This window comes from Epinephelus lanceolatus, chromosome 17, assembly GCF_041903045.1.
Source record: "Epinephelus lanceolatus isolate andai-2023 chromosome 17, ASM4190304v1, whole genome shotgun sequence".
NCBI classification, from domain to species: Eukaryota; Metazoa; Chordata; class Actinopteri; order Perciformes; family Serranidae; genus Epinephelus; species Epinephelus lanceolatus.
In genome coordinates this window covers 1141177-1161012 of record NC_135750.1, presented here as the reverse complement: position 1 = coordinate 1161012, position 19836 = coordinate 1141177, and the positions used below count along the sequence as shown (strand labels likewise).

General features: G+C 42.9%; 1 protein-coding gene across 4 annotated transcripts in view; it reads right to left on the bottom strand.

Moving 5' to 3' along the window:
* The window catches only part of psda (pleckstrin and Sec7 domain containing a), a 105056-nt gene that overhangs the window by 74564 nt on the left and 10656 nt on the right, over positions 1-19836 (bottom strand). Inside the window, exons 1-2 of one of the 4 annotated variants that reach the window (XM_078160863.1) lie at positions 19467-19683; positions 373-2980 (exon numbers count right to left, since the gene is read on the bottom strand). The exons of 2 other annotated variants lie outside the window; for them this stretch is intronic. In XM_078160863.1, the coding sequence (XP_078016989.1) occupies positions 373-2814 (2442 nt within the window). In that variant the 5' untranslated portion in view covers positions 2815-2980; positions 19467-19683. Of the gene's footprint in view, positions 1-372; positions 2981-19466; positions 19684-19836 lie in introns of those variants that run through there. One more of the 4 variants, XM_078160864.1, reaches the window with a different exon arrangement.

The window sequence follows — 19836 nt, the reverse complement described above, 5'->3', positions numbered from 1 at the left end:
ATCAGAAGTGATACTGATAAAATAACAATCACTACTTTGTTGAGAAAAAATACAAAGTGATGCATCCAGCCGCCTGGAAGCTGAAGACAAAATGTTTTGTTAGCATAAATCAACACATCTGTTAGTCCCAGAAGTGCTGCAAAGGCTCATGGGAGATGTAGTTGTTGAATACTAATTAGATACTCTGATGATGTTGATGATAAAAAAAACAGAAACTTCGTCTGCTGGAAAAGAACTTTGGATTTCAGTTATTTATTGTTATTGAAGTAAGTGTGACAATAAGTCATCGACAGAGAACCTCCCCCTCCACACAGACCCGACACATACACACAACGTACAGCCAAACCCTCACCACCCTCCCACCCAGCCGACCTGTAACCCCGAGCCGGTGTCTGTCGTATCGTGGCTGGACTGGCTCGAGGTTTCGGGGGACAGACTGTCGTTTCTGTCCAGCTGCGAACTGTCTCCCATGCTGCCTGTTACTCCACTGGAGCTTTGAGAGGACATCCCAGCAGCCCCGCTGTGATCCTGAACCTCCTCCCTCTCATCCTTGGACACACTTATAACCGGTGTGTGGTACTCCTGTACTGATGTCTTTAGCATTTTGTCTCCTCCGACCTTCCTGTGGTACTCCTCTTTGCTTGGAGTGTAAACTCTTGAGGTGGACTGTCTGTAGTTGTCTTCACAGAGTTCGTCCCCATCCTGGACTGGTCCAGCTTCCCTCCACTGCTGGTGCCTGGAGGTCCAGCTCACAGGCAGTGCTTCTGTGTTCTGGCTGGAGAGAAGTCTCCTGGAGAGTTCAGGGCTGTCCCTAAGTGATCTGTCAAAGAGGTGATCATGTTGCTTCCGCTCCATGCCAGGCGATCTGTGGTCTCCAGTGTACTGTGGCTGCTGGTAGCGGTGCAGGGCTGACACATCCTTAGTGGGTGATGAACCCCGTTGATGCCGTGGGTCCAAGACTGGTGATTGACAGGCGGCTGCACGGTGCAACCTGGCTGGCAGGGCTGGAGATGCTGGTGAAGACAGGCCTTTGTGGGGTAAGAGAGGTGAGATACGTCCTGGTCTGGTCTGAGGTATTGCTTTGTCTGGTTTCCATCTGTGGTTCTGGCTGTCGGCCTGCACAGGCTCAGGGGAGCTTCGCCCATGAAGAGTGGCATAAGGTTGGGATTCTCTCAGGAACGACCCTCCCATCCTGGGACTCTCTGACCGCAGTGACTCAGCTTGAGAAGGTGTTGGAGAGGGAGTCCTCCTTTCGGCAAAAATGGTGGACAGTTTGGTAGCCTCTGCAGCTAACCTAGAAGCCACTTCAGCATTTGGGGATGGGGAGATGCTCCTCCTGCCATTGGTGGGGCTGGCTGTGTCACTGGCTCTGCTACTGCAGCGTGACGATTTGTAGTGAGACTTGCTGGATAAGTTCTCATTAGTACTGAAGTGTATACTGTCTGTAGCATTATGACTGGTGTTGGTGATGTTAGCACTGTAGCTACTATTAACACTGTGTTGGGGGTTCCCACTAACTTGGTAGCCGGAACTGGAATGGTTGCTGGTAGGGAACATGCTAGTTGGAATCTCATGCTGGATGTCTGTGGGTCTCCCTGCTGGTAAAGGTGGATGAAATTTGCTGGACAACTTGGGGCTCTCGTCCCCCATCCATGGCCTTTGTTGGCTCTGGGGTGGGCCATGAGAGCGAAGGATTGGGGCTGGTGACTGGGAGGAGTACCCAATGTGGGCACACAGGTGGTCAGAGGCAGGACTTCTGGGTAATCCATTCACTGAACTACGGCAGATTCCCCTGTCCATCTCCAGAAGCTGAGCCTTGGATGGCAGGGTGTGGGTATTGCGGGGCAGGACAGGTGAACCCCCCCAGGACCGGCAGCGAGGGGACTGGTAGTGCCGTGGTAGGGTTGGGCTGCAATTCTCTGGGCTGTGGCCAGCAAATCTGCGCCTAAGCTCTGGGGATCCAAACTCCTCCAAGGCCCTGTAGGTGGCATCTCTGGCAACTGCATCTGCCACAGCCCTCTGCAGGTAAGGCGAGCCCTGTGGGGACTGAGTCTGAGATGGGTATGAGTGACTGGAGTAAGGGTCGCCCTGCTCTGGCTGCCCATTGTACCACACTGGGTCACTCAACCTCTTTCGGAGGTGGCCAGGCAGCTGCTGCCTCTCCAGTCTGTTAAAAGTATTGTCCAACTCACTTTGGCACATAGAGCTACGCCGACCCCCCATGCTGTGAACATTAGATTTCTCTATGTAGCCAAAAGTCACTACAGATGTCTTCCCCTCCTCACCCTCCACCCTTGGGCCTTCATAGGACCTACGGTTGCTGGTAGGTGTGGAGGGAACAGTCAGCGTCCCAGAAGATGTAGAAGATGGGGAGATAAGCACTCTTCCCTGGAAGGGATTCATGTCAGAGGAGCAGGTGCGTCCCAATGAGTCATGCTGGCCTGGACCAGTCGATCCAGGTGCAAGCACCTGGAGGAATTGACTGAAACTGTCATGAAATACATCCTGCCGCTGGAACTGGGTGGGGGATCCTGTGGCATCAGGGTTTTGGAGTTGGAAGCTGACTGAGTGCCTGGAGGAAGACTTTGATGGGGGTAAGCTGTGGCTTCCGACCCCACTTTGGTGTTGAGGAACTGGAGAAGGATTCTGACTGCGGTTGGGGCTGGAGCTTCTCTGGGAGTGAGGGAGGACGTCTGGGCACTGAAGCATCAGGTGAGCGGTCCCATCATCTCCTCGTCCCTGCACCTTTCCTTCCTCCTCGGTGACCGACCTCACCTCAACGTACAGGTGGAGGACTTTGCCTGCCTGGGACATGCTGGCACCCGAACACCCGATCTTTCTTTGTCTTTGGACCTTTGCTATTTGTGCAAAGGGTCTGTCAGCCTCCTGGTACCCAGGAAAGTGCCAATCTGTTTGATGGGTGTCAGAGGTCCAACTGGACTCCCAGATCTGTCCTCCATTTGCTCATCATCTCTTCAATCTGCAACAGGAAGCAGAGACAGAGACAAACGTTACTATGGCGGTTTATCATCTACAGACATTCATAAGCAACTGAAAAGCAGAGAATGTCTAAACCTTCTTCAAGATCTCACAACCCCATTTTCATGACACACAGCCTTCCCCTATAATCAAAAACAAGACAAAACAAAATGCAGATGGCAGAAAGAAACAAGATCACTTGGAAAGTGAAGTGCAGTTACAGAAAAGTATCTCCTTCTTCCTACCCAGGTCCAGGTAGTCCTTATTCCTAAGGTCCCTCAGCTGGATAGTCTCCACCACACACTCAAACAGACATTCAAACACATACAGGTTTGCGTTGTGTGCTCTGATGCAGGGCTTTGCATGGAAAATGAACTTATTTTAATAAGTTACTGGTTCAAAGTAAATGCCTCTAAAATACAGTTAAACTATATATTAGCCTTTCTCTAGCTATGAACATCAACAGGAAAGTCTTCTACTAAATTGGTTCCAGATATCATCAGCAGTTCTTGATAATAAATCAGAATTGTCTCTTCAACATTTACAAACAATAAATGTTACTTTTTTGTTCTGAAGTGTGACCTCATGAGGTTTTCCACCCTATTAGCCATAAACCTCGTGGCTGTTGATAAAGTTTGACCCTTAACACTCCAACAGTTCTCTGTGAATCTTCTATGCAGGTCAACTAGTGTCCTCAGACAAACTGGTTCACTGCTACAATCAGAAACCAAAGACCTCATGTGTTATTCATCACAGGCAGAGAGCAAGTCAAACACTACAGACAGCCATGTTTGCAGTGTTAAAGCAAAGTAAGCGTGAGGAAATATGCTCATTATATCTGTTCAGTTTCCAAGTGAGATAAAGTGCAGCAATGAAACACCACAGTGATGATCACTAAGCAATAAAAATCAAAATATAGACTATCAGTCTAAAGTCTTGCTGTTGTTCCCTTGACGCTGCAGTGTTCATTATAAACAACATACTAATGATAAAGCCTGAACCCTTCACAACAACGCCCCCTACATTTTTTAGAGAATCTAAAATAATCTTAGAGGGCTCTTCAAAATGCCTTAGTCATTAAGGAGGTTCTATGGGACATTAAGACATTAAGTCTTGGGGCCCTTTAAGAGGTTTCAGTGGCCCCTAAGGTGGTTCTAGAATACTTTAGGACATTTTTAAGGCTCCAGCAGTCTTTATAGGGGTTCCGGTGGTCTTGTAGGAGATTTAGGGGAACATTAAGTTGTTCTAATAGTCACCATAGAGGTTCTAGTGGTCCTTTAGGAAAGTGTAGTGGTTATTTCTGAGGTTCTAGGGGACCTGTAGGATGTTCTGGGGGTCCTTCACCATGCCGTGGTCATTAGGTAGGTTCTATGAGACATTAAGAATAGTTGTGGGGTCCTTTAAGAGGTTTAAGTGGTCCCTGAGGTGGTTACATGAAGACAGTGGTTCCCAACTGGTGGGTCACATGTCCATTCTGAATGGACCACAAGTGACTTGCAGACGTGTCAAGTTTGTAATAAACACACTTTTTACACTGAATTTCAGCTCAGAGTTTGTCCCTCCTGTACAGTTCTGCAGGTTTGGAGAATCTATGGAGAACTGAAGCTGCTCTGAACCCAGGTTGGGTTCTACTTTCATTTATCATCCATCTGTAAATGAACAAAACGGCTTCTGTTCTGGTCCTTTAAGACCACCTGTGTGTTCTTATCCTCCGATAAGGTCAAATGTAATTACATGTCCATTCACATCTTTGGCCGTCCTCCAACACGGAGGCGGGAACGTGTGGACCAGCAGGCGCCAGGTGACACATGCGAGTTTGATTCGTCTATAAATAGATGAGTTAAAGTAGCTTGGACGGTGTTCAAGTTTTCAGGTTTTCAGGTGAGAACAGCCATCGTAGGAGCGGTCTGATGTTGCATCATCTTACAGTCAAAGTCTGTGTTTGCTTTTTGATGCATGTTGTCTGTCTACAGTCTCAATCTGTGTGTTGCTGCTCATCTATCACAGGTTTTACGGTTAATCTGCAGCCTCAGTATGAATCAGGAGAAACTACAGCAGTTTTTGTTGACGGAGGTCAGCGGTTTAAATCGTGAGAAGAGTCTGCAGTCACATGACAACACAAGAGGCTGCAGGAAATCCAACACACTCACACACTCAGGGGTGCTGAGGAGACGATAGAGACAGATTGTAGAAATAACCCCCCATAAAACAATTATAATATTAAGGTCGCCACATTAAATCAAACTGAGCCTCTCAAAGCAAACCAGTTCACACCACATGAGGATTAAGTGCTGGTGCAAGTTTTACTGCCGTCAGTGTTTAAACACCAGCTGACACTTCGACTGTCTGAAGCACTTCACATATTTGCTTAACAATGTAAACAATTTATTGATTATCAAACAAGCTCGAGAGGAAGATGAACGTCTCTGTTGGGAACTGTGTGGGATGTTAGATGTTAGCGAGCTAGCTTGTTTTACAAAGTGGAGATGGAGGTATGAGCCTGGGAGTTACAACAGCACTGTTGTGAGTATGAATATTAATGAAGTACATACTAGTGAGCCAAATGTTAGTCGACCAGAAAGGTCATTAGTCGGCAACATTTCATTGGTCACTGAGTCGCAGGAAGAAAAAGAAAAGTAAACTTTATTAGGAGCTGCAACTTTTCAAACTAAATCCAAACCTATGACACGTGTTACTATTCAACTGCTTTCAGTGATTAAACACAAACCAACAACTCAACTGTCTGCAGGGCTTCAACCTCACTCTCAGGACTCAAACTTCACTGGAGAGAAACACTTCAGCTGCTTTCACTTCAAACTACGTCATGATTAATCTTCATGAAGTGTTGAGACTCAGACTGCAGCTCCCACACAGCCGAGCGTCTCACAGGCACAGAAACAACATGTGAAGACGTCTTTACCTGTTTGTTTTTGAGCACATTTAAATCCTCAGAAAGTTTCACCTTTTCCAGTTTGATTTTTATCATCTGTGAAAGTGTAAAGAACACAGTGAGGAAGTGTTATATAAATAAAAATTACATCACAGCCAGTGAATCACTGTGACCATGATTCATCAACGATTAGACCAAACACAGAACAGCTGCAACTTTTCCAGCAGCAAAAATCTGCTGCAGAAACTGAAGAGCACGTGTTTGATCCCCAACAACACTCACGAAAACTGCTTCCTGCTTGGATAATATTAAAAAATATATAAAACTGAATTTCTACTCGAGGGATTAATAAAGCAGGGGTGCATGTTAATATCATCACGTCTGCAATCACATGACCAATGCACTGACAGCAGTAGACAAGGAAACGCTTGTAAGGAGGCAGGTTGGATCACAAAAAGACAGACTTTTCCCCGGAGTCACGTGTTCAGATCTGTAACTTTACATTACTTACGTAAATATACGTTAAGGACGTAACATCATTCATAGGGCACAAATTCGTAGGATATCATATGAACTGTTTAATAAGAGTGCGCTGGTTGTATGATGGCCGTAAAGCTGTGTTAATTTCATTAACAAACACTGTGACAAAAAAATGTTTGTCAACAACCTTTCTTCCATGACAAAGAAGATAACATGCTAAAAACAGATTTTCATAATAACAATTACGATGATTTCATTTTGTACAAATCTATGACGCAATTTTTTTCTTCAACAACCTTTTTTATCATCAAGAAAACAAGCTGAGCTAAAAATAGATGTTGATGATAAAACCAAATCAAAATCTATGTTTCACTTTCATTGCTGAGACATGATGTAAATGTTGGTGGTGGACTGTCGGACACTGACAGCTTGTAATGATCTTCAGATGCCTGATGAGCGACTGGCTGGTAAACTCCAGTAAATAGTCTGCACCAGGATGTTTGGGTTGGTGCGAGTTGTGAGCTGTAATTCAGCAGTAAATAATCAGCCGTGTGTGTCTGACTGTGGATGGTGGAGCTGCTGAATGGATTTGTGGAGTTTGTTAGTTGCAGCGGTGGCTGTTAGCAGCTAGCTCCGCTCGCAGCCTTCACAGCTTCACCCCGCAGGACTCCACTCAGTCCGGACTGGAGAAGGTTTGTGGGTTGATGGTGTTTGACAGGCAGGTAGGAGGCTCAGTTATCTGTGAGTGTAGCTGTGCTGTAAGTAAACAGTCTGAACTCAGATCAGTTTTCTCTGACAGAGATGAAAGTTTAGTTTGAATCACCAACTCTGTGAGAGGACACCAGTTTAAACCTCCAGACTAACATGTTGCACATGAAGAAACAAGTTATGTTTCTGCTTCTTAACAGTCACATGGATAAGTCAGAGTTTACAATGAACCTGGGGACAAATCCTAGTTGGCTCACATTAGTTATTTGTTGAGAGCATAAATAGAGAGATGTTGAGCTTTTCAGATGATGATCAGTGAGTGTGTGCTCGTAAATCAGCCCTTAAACCTGTCACACACTGCTGGAGACATGACACACACATTATTTTATACAACCTGTCACCTTGAGTCTGATTTATGAGACGTGAACTAGTTTAAAGAGAAAAACACAGACAGAAAACATCTGGACTAAAATGTGACTAAAAATAAAAAGATTTCATCTAAAACAGCTGCCACACTGGACACTGCAGTAAAGTGCATGTTGACAGTGAACACAGTTGCTGAGGTCGTCCATCAGCAGAGACACAGAGTCCACTGAAACTCAACCCGGCTGCTGTAAGACGACCTCAGGTTTGTATTTCAATCTATTTACATCAAACAGCATCATCTCCATTAACAGTGTCAACATCCTGTCAAAGCTCGCTGTCTGTCCCAGCCCAGAGGGACACCAGGACGTCCACACAGACATGGTGTCTCCACACACTGAGCTGGACCTGTCTGACTACAGGGCATCATGGGAAATAGTTAGGATCTCTGTGTCGGTATGTAGAGCAAGTTTGGTCATGGACTTTCCACGTCCACATATGACGTCCAAGGTACCCTGGGTGTGTTGGTTGTTGACGTTCTGGGACGCCGTGTCAACTTCAGCCTGTTACATGCATTGTCTGTTTTCAAAATACACTTCTGTTTTCACAGGAAATGTACAGTTTGATACAGCCTCTTTCAAAATAAAAGCACTACAATAAATAAACAAATAAAAGTACAACACTGTGAATTGATGTTTTTTCCTTCAACAACACACACGTGGTGACGTTTAGGAAGAAAGAACAGGGTTTGGCTTTACAGTCTGACAGGAAGCAAATCCCAGGTGAAAGTTGGTGTTTGTTCCTCAACCAGCCCCACTCAGACTTTTGTCCCCTGAGCTTGAGTTGGCGACTGCTTACATATCATGTCCACATGAAAGGACACTGTTTTGCGTCCATGTGTGACACCTTAAGTCATTGACCAAGCGCCGGTATTTGACGACTTCAGAGTGAGAGCGGGTTGTGTGCTCCAGACTTAAGACGGAGGTTTTTGATCCACGTCTGCCGCTGTCAGTTTTTTTAACGTTATCATTTTCAGGTATCAAAAGTAACTCCTGTTTTTTCCTGGTTTGATGGATTGGATCTTAAACAGCACAGATGATGGACATTTGCTCAGTGCTGGTTGTCTCTGCCTCCACCTGGATGGTGCGCTGATGTATGACATCATATGCAGAGAAGCTGTTACCTGACACAGGTACGCAGTGACGCTGCAGAGTGAATACGACAGTGAGAGGTTTGGTCCAGTCGGCAGAGAAGAAGAAGAACACCGAACGGAGAGCTGTTCAGACCGTTTAAACAGCCACTCAGTGTTTATTGAATTTAGCCTCTCTGCTGCTCAGACATCAGTCCTCATCGTCGTCACGGTAACGTCGACTTTAATCTGATGACCTTGAAAATGGAGCAGGATGACATCTCGTGAGCAGAGTTCACGTTTCACTTTAAAACTAATTTAGTGCCAGTGAAATAAAACTAATGAGGTCAAAGTGAACGGCTGAATGTTTTCTTAAACGTCTGGACCAGACAGACTGAATATTCTGTCCTCTTTATGTCCCACTGAGACAGACGTCTGCAGACACAAGTGGAGCCCACAGTTTCTGCTTCATGACAAACAACAGACACTCAAGTGGACGTCTGTCCAACACAGAGAAAATATGTCAGCGTCTCCGTCCAGTGGCGTCCCAGTTACCCCGTTAGTGACAGTGTCTGCTCCATTAAAGTGAAGCAATATTGTGAGAAACAGTGCAGCCTCAGGAGGACACCAGCAGCTGTGTTTGTGTCTGCGCTGCCACTCTGTCCCTCTGGTGGACGGGCTGCTGAACGATCATATGAGGTGAATAAAATCAGTCATGCACACAGTGTACTGACTGTCAGCTGCAACCTTTACATTTATCTTTCATATCTGGGCTTTTACCAAACAGTGGTGCAGCCACCTACTCATCACATCCCATTCTTTTGAAATATTTGTGTATATGTGACTTAAACGAGAGGAAAGTGTTACCACTCTGCTGCTCACAGGTGTAGTTCAGTCATTAGCTCAGTGCTGCAGGTGACTTTATATGTCGGGCACAAACAATAACAATAAAGTTGAAAACCAGATGGAGACGAACAAAGCTGAGCGACGAGTGAGCCCAACACCCAAACAGAGACAGCAGGAAACAACACAAGTAAAGTCATGTCATGTAATATTAGTATTGTGATCAGTTTGGTGGTTACCTTCTTTTTTTACAAACTCTCTATTTTAATGTTTTTGTTTGATATTGTCGTAATTGACCTATGGCTAAGCTCCGCCCTCAGACGATGATGAGCCAATCACAGTGCGTATAACCATTCGCATACACTGGGACATTCTCTGCCTGGACGTCCATTGAAATGCATTACAGAAAGTCAGTTTGTTCGGTTTTATGAGCTTTTTCTGAGATTTGAAGTTTAAAAATGGTCAAACGGTGTGCATGGGGTACATGCAACTCTGACACAAGGTATCCTGAGAGGCTGGGCGACCAGGTGTATTTTTACACTTTAAACCACATCTCAACCGAGAAAAGTGTCTCCTTTGGATAAAGTTGTGTGGTAACGTTAGACCACAACATCAACTCAACGTGAATAAGATTAACAATGATGTCTACATCTGTTCTAAGGTAAGTCAACATTGTGTTTGAGGCAACATATTGTCACTTACTTCTCAATGACATCTGATCGTTATGTCCCCAAAAATCATCAGTTGTCTCCTGTGAAATGCCGTGTACTGTGACACCTGCCATAGCGCCGGTCGTTTGTCCGAGTGAGTGGAGGGGGCGTGGCTTAGCCATAGGTCAATTCAACTGACACAATATTCTGTGTAATAATTCAGCTGTGCAACATTTTTCACCTCTTGAATGTCGGTATCAATTCAACATACAATGCACATACCGTATTTTTCCAAATAGTAGCCCTGGCGTTTATTTCACAAAATCGATTTTGACCCCAGGCGTTTAAAAGAACCAGGGGCTATTTGCTCAAGGCTTTTTTTTTCTTTTGCACCGACCTGCACCAGGCCGTTATTTGGTTACAGTTCCTGTCCAGTATGTTTTTGGTGCAAAAATACTGTATAATGTAGGGGTGAGTTCGTGTACAAAAATCTCTAAACATTTAGAGTGGGTCATTTTTTTCATGTACACGTGTACACGGGTTTCACCGCTGGGTGGTGCTATTGCATTATACCAGTAAAGCCCCAGTTATCTGAATACCAACCGAACGGGCCATTTAACCAACAGTTACAGGCCACCACACCGAAATATCACCATCCCGACGGTCCGCCATCCTGAATTCTGGTCCCTGAGTCCTGACAGTAAGCTATGGCGAGCCTGTAGAAGCTGTATTCCCCATGCATGTCAGCGATTTTCACCGGGGACGCACGCGAGTAATTCAGACATTACCTGCTTTTCAGCGAACTCTTCTGGTAATTTTGTTAAAAGGCATGGCATATAGGTCCACAGTAACTTATTATTATTATTATTATTATTATTATTATTAACATTGGGTCTTATAAGAGTGGGCTACAATGAGTACTGGGCCATCAAATCACAGCATCCGCGGTGAGAGGACACGGAATTGTGTGCGCTTTCACGCACGCAGGTCAAGGCCATCACGGATATTTGCCAGATGTATTACCTGTTTTAGATACGTGGCTATCCGTCCGTCCTTAGCACGAGTCATGTGCACCACTTCACCACCGACCCATGCGTAAAAGCACAAACAGCCCCTCAAGGAGGGACAGCCATGAGGCAATGAATGAGGAAATAATCGCCCGGGCGTTTAATTGGACCGGTGTTTAATACACAAAATGGGGTCAAACCCCCGGCGGGCGGCTATTTGCCACCAGGCAACTATTAGGAAATATACGGTAACTACATATTCCTCATGTTTTATTCTGTCCCTGTATATACTGTAGTTAAATCATCTCACTTACAGACTCAGCACAGTGACAATGCATATTTTATTTTTAATATCTTAAGTACTAGTCTTAATCACTGGAGCATAATGCACATTTCATTTTTATTTTAATGAACATTTGATTTGATTTCATTGCTTTATATTTACACAATTCTATTTCATACTCTTATTATCACGTCTTATAATTCTCTGTTCTTTATACCAGAGCGACTGTAACGAGTCATAATTTCCCTTTGGGGATCAATAAATAAAATTCTGATTCTGAAACCAAATGTTCGCATATTTAATATCTTGACAATGTTTTTATCTATTTAGAGTTATTGTTGAACATTTGGTTACTCAGTGTTTCCTTAAGAACTGTTTTTGCTTTTTTCCTCAATGAAAGATTTTCTGTTTGGTCTGATGATGAAAATTATTTTCAGTTTTGATTGAGCTTATTCTCAGACTAGTTATTGTCCTGTTTACCTTCATCACCTGTATGAAGTTCTCTTGTCAACAAATATCACTTACATTGTTAATAAATATGCCTGATCTTTGTCAACAAAACACAATTTATTTTGCTCATAAATTTCTTATTTTGTTGTTGACTTTTTTGTTAATGATAATAATGATCACTTATTTGATAATACGACTTAAAATATTGACGACACAACTTATTTTGTTAACCGGCCACCCATCACTATTTTGTGTTAATTTATTTTGTCAACAAATATCACTTTGTTAGTACACATGACCTAGAGAGTTCATAAATTTGCCTCATAATGTCAACAAAATACAACTTATTTTGGTCACAGATATCATCTATTATTTGTTAATAAGTACGCCTTATTTTGTCAGAAAAATAAAACCTCTAATAAATGAATATTACTTCTTATGCTAATAATATGATTTCTTTTAAAGGGTCCCAATATAAATCTGAGGGGTCGGGAGATGATCTTATTCTTTCTCCTTCGTCCTGTGAAGTGTTCAATATTTAATTTCTTCAGAACTTGAATCGAGTAAAAAACAATTGTTGAAGTGTTTTCATGCAGCTGTGACACAAACTGTCACAAGTTCAAACCAAATTATAAGACAATATTAAATTTGACTAAATATAACTCAAGATTACTGTGGTGTCCCCAGACATGTTAGCAGCTCCTCCATTTCTGCAGTGTTGCATTGTGGGACTCTGGACTCCATTCACAAATCCATAAGTGCTTTTACCCGACCGCTCTCCATTGTAGGGCTGCAGGTAACGACTGTTTTCACCGCAGACTCATGTGTTTTTATGTCTAAATTGATCTATTCATTGATGAGACTGTAAAGAATCAGAAAACTATGGAAATGTCCAGTGTGACATCTCCATGGCAACAGGCCACAGATATTCACTTTACTGTCGTATAAAACACAGAAGATTAACAAAACCTTCTCCTGGTGTCGTTTCCAGAGGTTGCGTTAAATTCCTCAGCTGTTAGCTAAATGTGATGTATGTATTTGAGCTGACATAATGATAAGCTGGAAACATTATTGAATAATGCTGTTCAAAGCAATCAAGTTGGGGTGCGCTGGGCAGGAGCTCACATTTGGCTTAGCTTAGCTTAAGGTAAATGGTAAATGGATAGCGCCTTTCTAGTCATCCGACCACTCAAAGCGCTCTTTACACTCCGAGTCACATTCACCCATTCACACACATTCAAACACAGGTGGCCGAGGCTACCATACAAGGATCAAGGATACTTCGACATGCAGACTGGAGGAGCCGGGGATCAAACTGCTGATCTTTCGATTGGTGGACGACCCGCTCTACCTCTGAGCCACAGCCGCTCTGATAAGGTTACCCAAGTAAGCACAAGTTGTGCGGATATACTTTATTTTCATGAGGTTTTGGGGTCTACACATTTGTGTACGGGTTAGGCGTAGGGAAAATACCAGGCTAGCTTCTTGTATTTTGTGTTTATACAGTATATATATGTCACTGTCAAGATTACTGCACGTAGGGAGACTTTCAAGTGACGCAGTTTCTCCAGCTTCATATGATTAACGGTAACGCTGTGTCCCAGTTAAACTGGTGAGTTGTAATGTTAAATCTCTTAATCACCCTGTAAAACGTAGCAAACTGTTCAATCATTCAAAGTTTCTTGAAACTGCTGTAGCTTTCCTCCAGGAAACTCATTTGATTAATTCGGGTCACTTTCTGCTAACAGGGGGATGGGTGCGGCTGTCGTTTCACTCCAATTTTCATTCAAAGGCCAGAGGAGCTGCTACAATGATCAGTAAGTACAGTTTGTGGCAACAAATGTCGAATCTGATTCTTCAGGGCGTTTTCCCTGTCATCTTGGCCATGTCTACGCACCCAACTGGGATGACCACATGCTTTTCAGCAACTTCTTTTCTAAACTGCCAAACATGACAACACATCGCCTTATTAATTGTGTTCTCTCACCTATTTTAGACCGCAGCTCTCCTAAGAAGGTTTCTACTTCAAAATCAGCACAATCAATTCAACATTTGAACATTTGAAGCCGACTGACTTTTCCATTATGTATCCCTAACACAGTCCAACTATCGTTCTTGGAAGCTAAATCCAGCTCTTCTCTCAAATGAGGCTTTCGTGACTTATATTATATCTGAAATAGAGTCTTTTCTGAGTACTAATCAAACCCCAAGAATGTCCCCATCAATAGTGTGGGAAACACTAAAGTAGGGCTGGGCGGTATGACCTAAAATTCATATCACGGTATAAATCGAATCCCTTCACGGTAACGGTATATATCGCGGTATAAATTTAAGTGTAAAAGTTATAATAGAAGTGTTTCTGAATGGGTTTTGTAGTCCCTTAGCAAAGCTAAATTGATAAAAAAACAACAACAACAACAAAAGCAAAGATATAATGTATTTTTTAGAGCATTTATTGTGCAGAATGCAGATCTCAAAACTCAAAATTAAAACCCAGTACTCTATGGTGCAAAATGTCCCCTGGGATCTATATCAAAAGGTAATTTCCTTCTTTTAGCAAAATCCTAAATGACTGAGTTGTTTTTTCCACCTGGACCTTTATGCTCTGCCATTTCTCCTCTAATCATCATGCTGTAACCTGTGACAGGCTGCTTAACTCACTCACTCACAAGTTCTCCAGCAACGCATGTTGCACGTCCTACGCTAAATCACGGATGTGAACCAGCTCCTCTTGCTCCGCTGTCTCTGTGCTCGCAGCCATTTTCACACTGAGGCAGGTGCGATGACGTCATCGACGATAGGACGGTAGAGCGCAAATCTCTACCGTGGGCCAAATTTATATCATTTCTACCGTCTACCGCATATACCGTGCAGCCCTACACTAAAGGCATATCTAAGAGGCCAAATGATTTAATTCGTGCACACAAGAGAAGAGTAAAAAAACGAATGTCTTAAAAAAATATCAGTTCAGATACTGGAGTTAGATTTGTCACATCGTCAGACGCCCTCTCCAGTAACACTGAAAAAGCGCCTGATTCTACAAACAGAATATAATTGTTGAGCAACCCAACAAGCTGAATATCTGATATTTCAATTACAGTGTAACTTTTATGAGCATGGGGAGAAGGCAGGGAAGCTCCTAGCCCACCAGCTGTGCCAGAGAACAGCTGCTCAGTCTGTCCCTGAAATATGTGATGAACAAGGTCTGTAACAAACACATAATACAGAAATTAATTCATGCTTCTACAGATTTGATCAGTCACTGTATTCCACAGATCAAGCTACTAATCCAACAGAAACTGAATGTTCCTTCAATCCATCCAGAAATGGTGGCTAAACTGGAAAGGACGATAACCACCTCGGAGATACGGAGTATGCAGACCAGGAAATCTCCAGGCCCGGATGGATATCCTGCCGAATCTTTCAAAAAATTCTCCACCCAGCTCTCTCCACTACCACTATCTGTTTATGAAGAGTCTTTCTTATCCCACTCCCTTCCCTCTACCATGTCTCAGGCTGTCATCTCATTCATTTTGAAAAAAGATAAAGAGCCTCTTGAATGTAACTCCTATCGCCCAATTTCACTTGAAAATACGTACAAAAAAAATCCTCACAAAGGTTCTCGCCCTACGAATGGAGAAGACCCTGCCACTAATCCTTTCACCTGATCAGACGGGATTCATAAAAGATCGGCACTCCTTCTTCAACATCAGGCGATTTATAAATATTCTATATGATCACTCTTCAGCCGGCACTCAGGAAGTAATTCTCGCCTTAGTTGCCGAAAAGGCGTTTGATCGGGTGAACTGGGACTTTCTGTTTTATACTTTGCAAAAGTTTGGCTTCGGCCCTAAATTTATATCATGGATTAAGGTTCTTAATTCATCCGTAGGCACTGCAGTGCGTAACTAATAATAACATATCGCCCTTTTTTGAGTTACAACGCAGCACTAGGCAGGGATGTCCTTTATCTTTTGTTTGCCATGGTAATTGAGCCACTTGCCATAGCTCTGAGAATGTCCGCAGATATCAAAGGGGTTAAACGAGGAGGCCTAGAACATAAAGTGTCATTGTTTCCTGACGACATGTTACTTTATATATCCGATCTGTCATCTAGTTTTCCATACTTATAAGATCTGCTTAATGAATTTGGTCAATTATGTGGCTATAAAGTCAGTTTTCAGAAAAGCGAATTAATGCCAATTGGGACTGCAAACCAAGATACCTCCCTTTCGTCAATTCCTTTTAAAATCAGTCCTAAAAAAATTAGATATCTGGAGATTTGGATTACATGTGACTATAAAGACCTATACAAAGTTGTCATGCATGAAGCAGGACTTTGACTGTTGGGACTCGTTAGCCCTATCTCTTGGAGGAAGAATTAACTCAATCAAGATGATTATTTTACCTAAACTCTATATTTTTCAGAGTTTGCCAATATTTCTTACAAAATCCTTTTTCAGCAATTTAAATAGTCAAATTTCAACCTTCATTTGGAACAAGAAACCATCCAGAATCAAGGGAAGAATATTACAGAGACCTTGTAAAACAGGAGGCATGTCACTGCCAAATTTTCTATACTACCTACCTCCGCTAACATTAGAGCAACATTATATTGGTTAAGAAATGACGTTACTGATAGCTGGGTGATAATTCAATTTCAATTTCAATTCAATTTTATTTATAAAGCCCAATATCACAAATCATAATTTGCCTCACAGGGCTTTACAGCATACGACATCCCTCTGTTCTTATGACCCTCACAGCTGATCAGCTGATCAACTCCCCAAAAAACCCTTTAACGGGAAAAAAACGGTAGAAACCTCAGGAAGAGCAACTGAGGAGGGATCCCTCTTCCAGGACGGACAGACGTGCAATAGATGTCGTAATAATGGAGAGAGCATCCACGCAGTTTAATCCCCTATCAATGTTATGTGCTGAACTGCCACTATCACAATGTTTATCCAACGCCACACCAAATCCAGTTGTAAAGTATGCTACTAAAATTTTTCATCAGTTCAGACGGCACTTCAAACTAGTGGACCCTTCGCTTGCCGCACCAGTAGCAAAAAAACCTAATGTTCACTCCGTCTACAAGAGATGCAGCATTTGATATATGGTCAAACAATGGAATCACCTACGTGACCTCTATATTGACGGCCTCTTTCCATTGTTTTTATTTTTTTTTTTATATTCATTTTCTTTTTTTCTATATTTATGTATATATATTTTAAAAAAAATATATTTTTTATTATTTTCTTTTTTTTGTTTTGTCTTTTATTTCCACTCACTGGTCTGGCTTTCCTCATTTGTTTCTGGGTTAATTGGTGGGTGAGGCTGATTTTTGTCCTTGTTGGTTTTACGTTTGTTAGTTGATGCTTTGTGCATCTTATTGAATAATCAGTAAAAATACCTTGTTCAAAAAAATGTTACATTATTCTGTGTTTATTTTACTATAGATGCATTTTTAACTTTTGTCTTTTTTTACTTTTTTTTTTCTTCATTGATACATTTTGATTTTAGCGTCGAGGTTATTGAGTCTCAGTATTTGTGAAAATTAACACTAAAAAAATAAATCCTCACACTGGTTGGAGTTTGTGCTTGAAAAATAACCAGGGTTTAGGGTTCCAACGGTAAGAGATTTTCACAGTATGGTAACTGCGGTTTCACAGTATCACGGAATTTATATTATTATTAGTTATAATGAGCCTTAAAGGAATGAAAACAAAAGGGTCATTGTTGGTTAAATGTTCTATTACTGTAATTGAAACTTAAAATCATTTTGTTATTTAAAGTTTGTGTAAAAAAATCTTCCTTTAGAAAATAACTCAGGAAAGATTCTCTCTCCAGTTGCATTTTTTTAATATCAAAGATAAGCAAATGTACACGGTGTGATAACTGTCAACTTTTATATCATGATACCTTGAAACCAGAATATCTCTGCAACCCTTCGGGGGCTCCTACAGCTGAGCACAAGTGGGATTTAAGACTTTTTAAGATTTTTTAATGCCACTCAGAGGGAAATTTAAGAAAAAGGAGAACATGACCTGACTTCAGTTTTTTGCCCAAATATTTCTTGTAACATAAAACATGACTTTATGGTGATTTTGATGCAAAAGGTGTTCGGTGGATTATTTTCATCTTTTTTGAAGTTATTTTTTGAGGTTTTACAATACAGTGTTAAAAAACATAAAAATCCTACTTCCCATGTCTTAGTATTTTTGAAAGTTTTAATACCAGTTAAGGCCCGATCACACAGAAAGCATTTTGCAGGCTGCAAACACAAAATGCACTGCCTTTTATTTTTAACTGAATGCCACTACTGAGAGGCTGTCAGCAGATAAACAGAGATCTGTGTGGGTACATGAGACCCTAAAAAAGAGGCTGGATCATGGGGAGTACCACCAGTTGGTCCAGGAGCTTCTCCTCCATCATGGACGTTTACAGGCAGATTTTAGGATGACTCAGGGGCAGTTTGACAACCTGCTGTCTATTGTGAGGCCGTATAGCTCTGGGTATCCAGCAACCACTACCACCAGTTTCTCCTCCATTGTTTACCAACTGTAAACATGTTGTTGTGACCACCACAGAAGCCCCGCCTCTCTAATCATCCCATTGGACAATGGGGAAAAAGAGGTGACGTGGGTGCTTTTGTTGCTCTGAGTTAAAGGTTTTTCAACTCCAGAGCACTCCAGGAAAAACGCCAGGCGCCTAGAGCGCAGAAACATGAGGCGCGTCACAACAGCGAGCAAAAAGCTTCATTCTCATTAAAAACTGTTACAAAAAGCCGCCTCCAGCTGTTGAAACACTTCCTGTGTGATCGGGGCCCGAGGCCTTAGATTTACATTAATGCCTTTTAAGACTTTTTAGGGATCCAAAGAGTCCTGACGAACTGAAACGTCTGTACAGCTATCAAACCTTTTTGTCCACCTGCCACTTTAGCTGGTGGATTCCCAAATCTAGCAGCCACTTGCACATTTTACCAGCTTCTGTCTGGTGTCTGCTGCTAATCTCAACCCTGAAGTTAATCAGCGACGGCTTCAGCCCCGATTTTGTTGTTTTTATGGCGTTCAGCTAAAACAGTGATGAAATAAGAAGCCTCACGTCGGCTGACTTTAATCTGACGCTGAACTCTGTACTCTGTTTACAGTTTACAGCCATGTAACCAGAGGTGTAGTGAAGAGTATATGCAGGTATACGCTATACGCTCCTCTTTTAATGGCTGCTTACAGTCTACAAACCTGTCAGCTAGAACGCCACGGGAATATACAGGAGAGTGGACGAACTTCCCGTCAGTACATCAACCACCACCACACCACTGCATCTACATGATTATAACTGGAGTCTGACACCTGAAGAGAGCCTTCACACTGACTTCAGATCAGCTGATTCAACCGTCAACAAAACTTTATTTAGACCCTCAGATGTACAAAGAAAAAAGCTGGAAACCTTCCTGAAGTGTGTGTGACAGACTGATAAGCACACACTTAGAGCCCTACTTTTCCTGGACTCTGCTAATAGGATTCCTCCTCCTCCTCCTCCTCCTCCTCCTCCTCCCAGCATGCACTGCTCAATCCACCAACACACACGCTAATAAAACCACACGTATGCAGACACATGCACCAACACACGCACACACACACACACACACACACACACACACACACAGCAGCTGTAACCTTACCTGCGTGTCCTGGTGTCCTCGCCGCCACTGCAGCGACGTCCCAGGAGTTGCCGTGGTAACCTCCTTTTCTGCTCTCTCCCGTCCCGTCACTCTCTCCCTCTGTTACAGAGTAACCTGGTTTTATCCTCCCTCTCTGTCTGCGCACACTTGTTGTCTGCAGCAGAGCCGGCTCATCGTGGATTTACAGACTCGACTCAGCTGCTCTTCCTCCTCCTCCTCTGACTCCTCCTCTTCCTCCTCCTCCTCCTCCTCCTCCTCCTCCTCCTCCTCCTCTCTATCAATCAGCTGACATCCCCGCCCCTTCTTCCAGGCAGCCTGCCAGCCAGTGTCGTCTTCAGACATTGCTGTCTTCAGCCAATCAGCAGCAGCT